At 43.4% G+C, this 12,363-nt stretch overlaps 1 protein-coding gene across 1 annotated transcript in view; it reads left to right on the top strand.

Annotated features, from left to right (window-relative positions):
* Positions 1-12,363, top strand: part of NBAS (NBAS subunit of NRZ tethering complex) — a 355,775-nt gene that overhangs the window by 294,906 nt on the left and 48,506 nt on the right. Inside the window, exons 46-47 of the mRNA XM_085016151.1 lie at positions 3,906-4,108; positions 6,144-6,233. Of these exons, the coding sequence (XP_084872277.1) occupies positions 3,906-4,108; positions 6,144-6,233 (293 nt within the window). The remainder of the gene's footprint in view (positions 1-3,905; positions 4,109-6,143; positions 6,234-12,363) is intronic.

Here is a 12,363-nt window from a genome sequence, read left to right on the forward strand (position 1 = left end):
TTTCAGTCTTGCAGATTTTCTTCAATAGCCATTTTTTTATTGAAGTATGGTTAATTTTACAATGTTGTGTTAGTTTTGAGTGTACAGCACAGTGATTCAGTTAACATATGTGTGTATGTGCAAGTATTCATTCTTTTTCAGATTCTTTTCCATTGCAGGTTGTTACAAGTCATTGACTCTAGTTCCCTGTGCTATACAGTAGGTCCTTGTTGGTTATCTGTTTTATGTGTAGTAGTGTGTATATGCTAATCCCAAACTCCTAATTTATCTCCCTCCCCACAATCTTGCAGATATTTAAAAAAATAATCTTCAAACTTTATTCTTTAAGTTCTTTATTATCTCTTGGTTGTCAATTCAGTTTTCCCTCTTTAAAAATAATTTTAGGCCATGTAACACAATTGGTAACCTGGGGAGGACGGGGTTGGGGGCTGAATTGCACCCAGGATGGTTGCCTGGGCTGAGGGAGTGGTCACTAAAGCTGAGGAATGAGAAAGACTGGTTTTCAAGCTCTACTTCTTGCTAGAAGGTGGTTTGTCCTCCAGTTGAATATGATAGAGTTCCCCCTCTAAATTTCGGAAAATTCAGAAATGGCCATCCATAGCTGCTTCAACATTTTTTTTTTAATTACATGTATTCACTCTATTTTAATGTTGCATTTTCCAATATAACTTTATCCTTGATTTGGTGGTTTTGGCTGATAAAGTTTTTCCTGGTTGGTTTCTGGTTGAGATCCTCATGGTGTCTCAAAAAGCCCCTTCCTGAGAGCCAGGAGCCCCTGCCCGTGGTGAGGTTCGGGGACCAGGGTGGTGGGACTGCTCGATGAAACGGATTCTCTGTAGCCTTTGGAGCTTTTCTTCTGTATTGTCACAGTCATGGGAACTTTAACCTTCTTTTCTATAACTGAAAAGGTGACAAATCAATAAGTTAATGGTTTTCATCTAGGTGGAAACAGTGTTTAGGTATATAAAAAATACTCCATTTGCCCTTAAATGCTATGGAAAATGAACCTGTAAGTGGCCACTAACCTCCTATTTAATTTGTTTATCGAATTATATTCTTGGCTTGAAAAAAAAATAGTCTTGGCTATAAAGACCAGTCGGTGGAGAGGAGTCCAGATAATGAAGAAATTTAAGACATCAAAATATGTATGAGATACGTAATGCAAGCCCCTCATGCCAAAAGATAAAGGGGAGAATTCACACGTATGATAGCAGTTTTATTTCCTTTTGTATTTTTCAGTGCCTATTAACCTATCAAATGAATAATATTAAATAATGGTATGAGAATGTAGAAGCCTTTGCAGGGAGCGAATTGGCCTTACCCATCTTCATTTTATCTTGTTGACATTTGCGGTTCTATAATCAATAATTATAAGAACTAGGATAAAATTTGAATCTTCCTGTAAAAGTGATTTATATTCATCAGAATAAAATTTTTAAATACTTATTTTTCTAATTGCATATTTTATATTCAAATCTGGAAACCGTCATTACTCTCCTTGGAATAAGGATTGTCTTTCAGCAGCTATAGTAGCGTATACATGGAGCCAAGGGGGTTATTAACAGAAATAGCCATTTGCTTCAACTAGGCTGTGATTTAAAGGTACCACATAGCTCTTTGTGAATGTTCAGTTAGCCCACGATAGTCCGTCACATGAAATTCTTCTGGTTTCTAAATTGGACATTTTATGACTTCATTAAGGTGCCTTTCATAGCAAAGGCTGGAAATAACCTTCAACCTCTTATATCTGTCCCTTTTAAGTTCAGGCCTTGATTTTACCCTCTTCAATTATATACTCTGTGAAAGAACATCTTATATACTCAAAAAGGTTAGTGCAATTTCAATTAAAGGGCCATTGGAGCCTCCATTTCCTCTTTTCTCAGTAGGGACACTGGTAAGTGCCCTGCCTGAGTCACAGGCATTTTTCTGTAATAGAAAGTTTCACAATGGGGAGAATAGTGAAATGAAATCTCACGTGCCCAACTCCCAGCTTCAGCAGTTATCAAAATGTGACCAATCTTATTTCATGCCTACCCCTACCTATCTCTACTCCAATGGATCATTTTAAAGAAAATCTAGTCACTTATGATGGAGCATGATAATGTGAGAAAAAAGAACATATACATGTATGTGTGACTGGGTCATCTTGCTGTTCAGTAGAAAATTGGCAAAACACTGTAAACCAGCTATAATGGAAAAAATAAAAATCATTATAAAATAAAAAAAAGAAAAACAGTCATTTCTTTTATTCATGAATCTGACCACATCTAATCTATTTCTAAAAGATACAGTTTAACAGTTGTTATAACATTACCAATTAAAAAGTTAATATCATCAGATGTCCAATTAATGTTTTGATTTTCACCTGATTTTGTTTGTAAGACAAAGCAGTTATATTCAGAATTAGTTGTGAAACCTGGAAAGTAATAGAGTAGCATTAAGTAACCACATTTAAAATGCTGGACAGGAGTTCGCGTCGTGGCGCAGTGGTTAACGAATCCGACTAGGAACCATGAGGTTGCGGGTTCGGTCCCTGCCCTTGCTCAGTGGGTTAACGATCTGGCGTTGCTGTGAGCTGTGGTGTAGGTTGCAGACGCGGCTCGGATCCCGTGTTGCTGTGGCTCTGGCGTAGGCTGGCGGCTACAGCTCCGATTCGACCCCTAGCCTGGGAACCTCCATATGCCGCAGGAGCGGCCCAAAGAAATAGCAAAAAGACAAAAAAAATAAAAAAATAAAAAAAAATAAAATGCTGGACAAAAGTATCTTGTGTCCTGCTTCTTAAATCATTTGTTGTCACATGAGTTTTTTTTTACAGATATTGTCGAAGAGGGGAAGACAGGGTGGGACGAGGGTGCCATGGGGAAAAGGGAGGGTTTCCAATTCTGACCCCTTACTGGCTGGCTTTGAGACTTTGGACACATTACTTAACACCTTTGGACTTCAGTTTCCTTTTTGATAAAGTGGAACTAATCGAAACTCCTCGTAGTGTAATTTTAAACATTTAATTAGATAACATTTGTACCATACTTGGGTTTACATAGTTGGGACCTTTTTTTTTTTTTTTTTTTTGCTCCACACCTGCAGCATATGGAGGTTCCCAAGCCAGGGGTCGAATCAGAGCTGCAGCCACCAGCCTCTGCCACAGTCACAGCAGCACCAGATCTGAGCTGTGTCTGCGACCTATACTGTCGCTTGTGGCAACGCTGGATACTTAACCCACTGAGCCAGGCCAGGGATTGAACCTGCATCTTCATGGACACTGGTCATGTTCATTACCCCTGGAAGGCCATGTTTAATAGGTTATAACTGTTACGTGGTTATAGCACATTAATAATAACAATAATAACAGAGAAATTTGCACTTAATGAGCATTCCTTTGTGTCTGACATTGTACCAAAGGACTGATTCTTATATTACTGTTATTACTATTTTTGTCTTTTTAGGGACGCACCCGAGGCATTTGGAAGTTCCGAGACTCGGGGTTGAGTTGAAGCTATAGCCACATCTGCGACTTACTCCACAGCTCACGGCAACGCTGGACGCTTACCCCACTGAGCAAGGCCAGGGATCAAACCTGCATCCTTGTGGATGCCGGTCAGATTCATTTCCGCTGAGCCGTGATGGAAACTCCTGGTTCTTATGTTACTGAATGTTTACAACACCGTCTACTCGTAGGAACTGATGGTCCTCATCCTCACGTGATAGACAATGGAACTGAAGAGCACGGTGACTTACTGCTCAATAAAGAGCACAGCAGGAACTTGCACTCCAGCCTCAGTGGCCCTGGAGACTGCCTGTTCCTCGGTGTGCTGTCTGTGGTGGTGGTATGTTTGGTTTGAGAGTCTTGGCGTGTGTGTCACTCTGTCCGTGTTGATACTGACACGTTGGATGCCATACGTTTGCAGGAAACGCTGCAGAAGTACAGTTACCTCTATGATCTGTCGCGATCAGAAAAAGAGAAAGTTCACGATCAAGCCGTGGCCATGTGCTTAGACGGCCAGCCCCTGAGCCTGATTCGGCAGCTGCTAGAGGTGGCCGTGGGCCCTCTGGACATCTCGCCCAAGGCCGTCGTGCAGAGTGCAGTGGGGAACATCATCTCTGCACTGAGGTGAGCTGTCACCCAGCTCTGAGGAACCCCGGAGCTGATGTTTTGCCTGCCAAGGGCTTGTTTCATGGTTGTTATTAAAGATAAAATATCATCCTACAGGTGGGAACATTGTATAAACTATGAAGTACTTTATAACAGTGAGAGATTATGAGTAGACACGTTAGTCTCACGTCTTCCAATATCTGGAGAATGGACACACTCTCTCTCTCTGTCTCTCTCTCTCTCACTCTCTCTCGTAATTCTTGAAATATGGGAAAGGCCAGAATGGCGTGTGAAGCAGGGAGCTAAGTGTCAGACTAGAGTGTGGATTTTCAGAGCTTGATGTTTCAGAGCTTGTTGTTGCTAATTCCCCTTCTTTGCAGCAGTGAGGAAACGGTTCCCAGAAGTTTCTTTTGAAGTATACAAGGCATACACTGAAGTATACACTGAAGAAGCTGGACATCTGTCAAATATCTTAGGACGTTATTTACCTGCAATTAATGGCATAACACCGACAATTGAGAAATTCTAGCTTTCCGTCTATATGGTGCTACCTTTGCAGGAATGCATCCAAGAGGATTAGAAAAGAGGGGAGCGTTAAGCTGAGAAAATAATGAGGCATCAAGTGCTTTCTGTGAATAATGCAATTAGGCTAAAAGATTTAGTTGTGTTTAATTTATTCTTTTAAGCATTCTTTGTAATTCTGTGTTGCTCTTGAGGAACTTTTTGATTAAATGCGTGTCAGTTTTCAGCAGCGGAACTGAAAGTAAATGAGCCTTTATCAGTTTAATTACCCAGCTTCATCCAGTTTTCACCTTAATGCTCTGAGGTATCTGGTAATTTTATATATAGGGAGAGAAATAAAATATCCTAACAGTTTTTAGAAATCACCAATGCGAAATGAATAAATACTCTATTATGAGCTGTTGTGTTTTGTTAGTGATGGTAGTTATGAGTCACTTTCTTCTTTCAGCTGATGACAGATAATTGCACCTTCTGATTCAGTTATCTTTCATTATTTCTAAAATCAAGGCTTAGATGAAACAAAAACAAAAGTTTGAAAAATTGGCACCTTGAACATAATTTATTTTTCAAAAATTGCACATTTTCATAGAATCAAGATGTGACATATTATTTTTATATTTATAACTTTCTGACATAAATTACTTCTCTCTCCTTCCCTGTGCCCAGTTCTACTACTGAAGATTTTGTTCTGATCTAATAAACGTTATACTTAGCACACAGAAGACATTCAATAAAAGTGAATTAAATCTTTCAGGAAAGGACGCTCCAGAAGTTCAACTACCTCTTTTTCAAAGAAAAATAAATGCTATTGACTGAGTCCATAACATTTACTTTTTAGGAAGTTAGTGAAATTTAATAGGCATAAAATGATGAAGGCATGAACTTACTGAACTCAGCAGTTGGTTTAAATCATATAACTTAAATTATTCAGAAAACTCATCTAAAACTCCTTTTCTCTATTGTATTTTTAAAATTCAATAAATAGAGTTCCAGACCTACACATTGGTAAAATGGGGCATAATAATAATAGTGCCTGTCTCGTGGGCTGTTGGGATTATTAAGTGGCAAGATGTGTGGCCCAGCAGTGTCTGGTACCTAGTAAGTAAGTACCATGTAAATATTAGTATTTTTGGGGAAAAACAGGCCAACTGGAGAATTTAGGTGATTCTTATGTATCTAATGGTTGAAAGAAATCGTATGTTTAATTCCTTTGAATGTTTTTTGAATTTTTGAATGACACAATGCGAGTAGATTTTGTTACTCCCCCCCCTTTTTCTTCGCTATTCTCTTGATAGGAAAACAAGCCTATATTAGACTGGAGCTCCTTAAGGCGGAGAAGGTTTCGTGTCCACATCCTTAGCGCACAGCGCAGGGCTTGGTACCCTTGGAGGTCGCATATACCAGGACTGGCTCTGAGCTGGCGGTATCTGCGCTGAGATCTAGCTGGCTTCACGCGATGTGAATCCCAGCTTGTTGCTGAGGCTTGAGCCACCCTGTTCTGAATCCGTTCTCCCTGTCTCTCCCTTTGCAGTGGAGGCAGTGCTGACCTCGGGGGGCTGACCGACCCGCTCCGCGTCCTGGAAGGGGTTGTTGCCGCGGTCCACGCCAGTGTGGATGAGGGGTAAGACCAGAGAAGTTTGTGTGTCTCACTTAATGGTGTTCCTCAGAGTCCTAGAGTTACCTTTTAATACCCGTGTTTATGTCTTTTTTTTTTCTTTTTTTTTTTTGCCTTTTCTAGAGCCGCTTTCCACAGCATATGGAGGTTCCCAGGCTAGGGGTCTAATCGGAGCTGTAGCCCCTGGCCTACGCCAGAGCCACAGCAATGCAGGATCCGAGCCGCGTCTGGACCTGCACCGCAGCTCATGGCAATGCCGGATCCTCAACCCACAGAGCAAGGCCAGGGATCGAACCCGCAACCTTATGGTTCCTAGTCGGATTTGTTAACCACTGAGCCACAACAGGAACTCCACATCCGTGTTTATGAAGCTTCCACCACTACGCCTCTTTTCTGGCCATTTCCGAAGGAAGAGCTAGGGACTCTGGAGATACGTTTGCCCAGCTGTCCTCTTACCCATCAGCCCCCGCAGGGCACTCTCCTGTCTCCTGGGCCTTCCTGGCCATGGAGAGCTGGCCTCTTCTCTCCTCCTTCCCAGGGCGGCCAGGGAGAGGAAACTGCTCCAAGCTTCCTGAGGGGGTGGAAGCACATGTCCAGAAGCCTAGTGCTGATTAAGCAGGACATTCTTAGAGCATGTATGTTACTCTGTAAAAAGCTTTATATATGTTAGAGCTGTCTTGTCTGAGCACTAAGAGTATACAGGTTTTATAAGTCTAGAAAAGCGTGTGTCTCTACTGCGATTATTACTTTTCTTTCTTTTTTCTTTTTACAGCTGCACTGTAGCATATGGAAGTTCCCAGGCTAGGGGTCGAATCAGAGCTGCAGCTGGGGCCTATGCCACAGCCACAGCAACACCGGTTCTGAGCCGCATCTGTGACCTCCACTACAGCTTGGGGCAATGCTGGATCCTTAACCCAAGATCCTTCACCCGCTGAGAGAGGCCAGAGATTGAACCCATATCCTTAAGGAGACAATGTTGGGTCCTTAACCTGCTGAGCCACAGCGGAACTCCTAATGCCATTTCTAGAAAGAATTTTTCATTCAGGTGCAGTAGTAGTGGTCAGAATGACAGCAACAGCAAATGGACAATTAGGTATTTCCCAGAGTTTATGAAGATCTTTCCTATGGCTGATATCCATGGCAACCCTGTAAGGCCTCACCCCAATTTTCTTTTTTAATGGAACATATAATATAATAATAATGAAGCATATTTGAGAAAAACACTCATGGTTCATTGAGTGAAGTCATTGTTTTTATTTGCATATTACTTTCTAGTTTGATCTTAGTGTTAGTTACTTGCTGTTGGAACTTCTTCCATTTATCTTTGTGGACTTAATGGTTGTAGGTTTTTGTTTTGTTTTTACAGCTGCTCCTGCAGCATATGGATGTTCCAGGCTAGGGGTTGAATCAGAGCTACAGCTGCTGGCCTGCACCACAGCCAAGGCAATGCCCAACCTGAGCTGCGTCTGTAACCTACACTGTAGCTCGTGACAACACCAGGTCCTTAACCCACTGAGCAAGGCCAGGGATTGAACCTGCATCCTCAGGGGGTAGTAGCTGGATAGCTGGATTCTTAACCCACTGAGCTATGGTGAGAACTCCTAATGGTTGTGAGTTGTGACAGCTGTGTATGTTGTTGCTGTGTTCCGATGAGGAGCAGAAGGCTCAGAGAGGGGAATTGACTGGCCCAGAGTCATAGGCCTGGGGCATGAAAGCAGCTCCCAGTCCGGCCTGCATCGTAGTTCAGTGCTCAGATGCCTTTCCAGCATATTTTCATGCATCACTTTGTGCCCACGGTTCGAGTCAAAGAACGTAGGATAAGCCACGTGGGTACATCCGGAAAAACATGGCAAGCAGGGCCCTCTGCTTGACCTGACTTTTGATTTGCACAGTTTTCCTAAACTCCTTTGCTTGTGGGTCTTTAACTGGTAAGAAAGCTACAGCTGTGGCTTAACTTAGGCCTCTTATTCTAAAGAGCAGTGTCATTGTTCTGCATGTTTTCTGTGTGCCACACTCTGTGCTCGGTCACGAACATTTATGGGTAAGAAATAACCTCCAACGCCGAGGCGCTGGAGTCTTGCAGGGGAGACCAGCTCGCCCGTGGCCCTGGTTACTGTGAGATAGAGCAATAAGTGCTGTGCTGGGAGGAAAACGCCTGGTGGGGGAGAGTGGCTTCTGCCCCTGCCCAGGGAAGTCAGGGCAGATCCCCGGGGCGGGAGGGGGCATTGGACCTGGTGTATGGAATCTGAGTCTCTGAGCAGGAGGAGGTGGGCACTGGCCCTCCAGCTGGAGGAAACTGCCTGAGGAAGGCGATGCAGCAGATAGCGGGGTGGGCAGAGATGCTGCGTGGGAATCCTGCAGCCCTTCTGGAGGGTGCGTCGAACTGCTGTGCTTCCCGTCCGTCAGTTTTCAGCTGGCTGCTCCCCACTGAGCAGCTGTCAGCGGACCTGGATCCTGGCCTCACATGATGAAAGGGATCTTAACGGGCGCTGCTAAAGCCCCTTCCAACGGGGTCCCTCAGGGTTGTCCCTCTGGGGGCATCTTGAAAAGATTAGAAGGCAATGTTTTTCTTAGTCCATTTCCAGCCAGATATAGAGAGGACTCCAACTTAGTTCTCTTTAATACAGGCTGTCTTTTTTTAAGGTTCAGTTTCCTAAGAGGAAGACACTGGGGAATGGAGAATCTGAACAAGGTCTTACTTTTCATCCCAGGGACACAGAATAACAAAGCCTCCTTTGAAAAAAAAAAAAAAATACAGTGAATTTTTTTTTTTTTTTTTTTTTTTGCTTAAAAAAGAAAAAGAGGAAGACAGACAGAGCCGTAACTTTTATTCTTGGCAAGTGTGTTTTGAATGTTCACGGTCAAATCCGACACCCCTGTCCTCAGTGCCCGCTTCCTGACGGCGTGTCCTCCAGGTCACAGAGAGGAGTCACTCTCTCCTGTGTAGGTAGTTCTCAGGGGGGTCTTCAGAGTGACATGGGGATTCAGACTCTTTTAAAGTAAGGCTCTGGGATTCGTGTTACCAATTACTACATGTAAAGTAGATGAACGACAAGGTCCTGCTGCATAGCACAGAGGGCTGTGTTCAGTATCTTGTATTAACCTACAATGAAAAAGAATTGAAAAAGTGTGTACGTGTGTGTGTGTGTGTGTGTTTGTGTATATATTCTGGTGAACAGCAAAAAAGATTCGGTTATGTATCTACATACCTCACATGCATATATTCATATGCTCTTGGGTGAGACATAAACCACCCCAAGATACTCATGGCAGGGAGACTGCATAGAGAAGTCAGAATTTGGGTGTGTACGTTAATGGCTATGCCTAGGTGTTTGGTTTGATGCAGAATTTGTCGACAGTTTGGGCCTTTATGAGCACGTCCTCCTCTGACTCTCTTTGTCGGTAGGGACGTCATCTGCCTTTTAACCGCAACTCCTGCTTCTCCCGAAAGCCCCCTTTCCTTCTTTTACCTGCGTCAAATGTAAATGACATAAAACCACAGCGCCCAGGCGGATACCAGTGGAGCCATCAGCCACCTATACAGGCTGACGTTCCTTTCAGTTTAGCTGCATTATTGCCTCTAGATACCGGCGGGGGGGGGGGGGGGTATTCTGGGAGTGGGAAATAAAGTCAGAAACCTTGTATACCACCTACAATTAAAGTTTAGATTATTATTCCGAGGCTTGTCCTCATTACATTTATTTTTATGAACCTCTGTGTCTTCATCCATTACAGGCAGACATCAGGGTTGGGTTCAAGGCCGAATAAAGCACGTCACACACATTTTTTTGGTTTTTCAGTGTATTTTAAAGTCATGTTTACGCTACACTGTAGTCTGTTAATTGTGCAAAAGCAATGTGTCTAAGAAAGCAGTGTGCCTAGCTTGATGAATTTAAAAATACTTTATTGTTAAAAATGCCAAAACCATGATAATAGTGACATCAAAGACCTCGGCTCACAGAGACCAGAACAAATATAGTAGTAATGAAAACGTTTGAAATACTGTGAGAATTACCAAAATGTGACACAGAGACATGAAGTGAGTGAATGCTTTTAGAAAAACGGTGTCACTAGACTTATGCAACTCAGGATTGCCACAAATCTTCAATTTGTAAAAAAAAAAAAAAAAATGCAGTATCTGCGAGGGCAATAAGGTGATGTATAATGAAATGAAGTGTGCCTGGGTCTATTTATATCTGTAACATCATATTCTGAGAGACTTTTAAACTTCTAGTTCGTGCTAAGACTTAGTTTATTAGTTTCCTCAAGCAAAATAAGTTTTAAAAATTCAACAGCTAAAATAATAATGTTTTGAAACAATGCATCTGTTAAACCAGGAACTAAGAGAATACCGTCACGCATCCTAAAACCAAAAATCTAATGGGCAAACGTCACCCCCTCTGTGCCAAGGCCTTTGGCAAGTCACTTGGTCCTCAGCTCCCCTCTGTCATATTGTTATCATCATCTCCATTTTACAGCTGAAACGACACTCAGATTGTGTAGTTTGTCCTGTGTCCTCCAGGTAAGGACGTGCTGTGACCTTCTCTCACCATGTCGCGTCTCCTTTCGACGTTAAAGAGTCTGCGATGGACAGTAAGATGTCATTGAACTTAGAAAAGGCCTAGGGTCTTATTAAAATACAGATTTAGCTTGGGTAGATGTGGGCAGGGCCTGTAATCGTGCATTTCTAACCAGCTCCCAAGGGCCCCTTAGTCCATAGACTGACCTTCGCAATGTCTTAAGGCATTACTTTCCTTTGTTTTCTCACCTCTTTCACCTACTTCTCTCTGCCTTGGCCTTCTTGCCTTCGTTACTCCCTTTCCTGGACCTGTAAAAATTTTCCTAACAGAGATGACCCAGAAGCCTGAACCAATGTTTTAGTGATTCTCAAAAGGATGTACAGAAATAAACCCACTCAGAAAATAGATAATTAACGAGGCATTCCCCTGTGCACTGGGCGAAAAGGAAGAACGATTTCCTTCAAAACTATTGCATAGTTTAGGAGTTTCTGTTTGTTTGTTTAAATTGCTACTTAATCACAGTCCCAGCCTCAGCTGTCTGAAAGCTTCATGTCTATTGATCTGTGTCAGATCATCCAGACTTCATTGAGCTTTTCGGTGTTGTGTGGGGACTTCACATTAGTTTTAAAGCACAAGAAAGCTGGGAGTGGGGGGGATAGGGAGGGAGGGAGGAAGCAGAGAGGGAGGAAGGAATCAAACCCACTAGAGAAAATTGCATCTGATTTCTTCTTCTTCTTCATGCTCTGTGAGGCAGAGTAGATCCCCAGTGGTCTCCGGCACCTGCAGTGCATGAGCACTCTGTCTGTGATGTGAACCTGCTGGAAGCCATGGCCACTGACCAGGACGGGGGGTCCCTCTACCACGGCGTATTTCCTGGGGCCACCTCAGGCCCTATCCGTGACTTCACAGCTGCTATTTCTGTCTCATTCCAGTGAGATGTGTCCGTGCGTTTATTGGTAAACAAACCTCAAGAAGAGATGCTGATTGGCATGCTTTTGAGAGCAGCCAAGAAGACATTATTAGTATTTATCAAAAGTTAAGATCTGAGATTGGAATTGTGTGCACACTACAGTTCTTGCCTATGTAGGAATTTCTCTTTTAATATAACTTGATTAAGATAATTATTTGAAAAACATCACACTTTTTATACGACTGTAATGCCTTTAGCCCATTACACATTCATTTGTTTCCGACCCCCTCACACTGCCAGGTGCCCGGGTTGTTTCATGCGAGCTGATCCATAGAAGACGTTGCCCTGGGGAATGTCGGCGCCACCCAGCTGCCTGTGTAGGGAGGACCCCGTGCCCAGGCTGTGGGTCCGTTCCGCACCTACCCAGAGTCTCCCACTGCTCCTTACATGTCCTCCCTGCACCCTCACCCCCACCGTCTGTCCTTCCTGGTCTCTCAAGCCAGCCTAGCAACTTGCAGACCAGAACTGGCAACCTCACTTCCTACTGAGGCCAGGCAGGTCGTAGAAACGAGCAAGGGGACTGGGCTTACGGGAAGGTGGGACGTGCTGGAGCCTGAGGGGAACTTGAGAGCTCAGGAGGCCTCATCTAAGGAACACGGCTGCCAGTGTGTCGTATCTTCCAGCATTTCAAGGGGAGCTGGGTTGT

This window comes from Sus scrofa, chromosome 3 (assembly GCF_054392235.1).
Source record: "Sus scrofa isolate SSC_HxYL_T2T_F1_AM1 chromosome 3, Sscrofa_HxYL_maternal_Yorkshire_Landrace_v2.0, whole genome shotgun sequence".
Lineage (NCBI taxonomy): Eukaryota > Metazoa > Chordata > Mammalia > Artiodactyla > Suidae > Sus > Sus scrofa.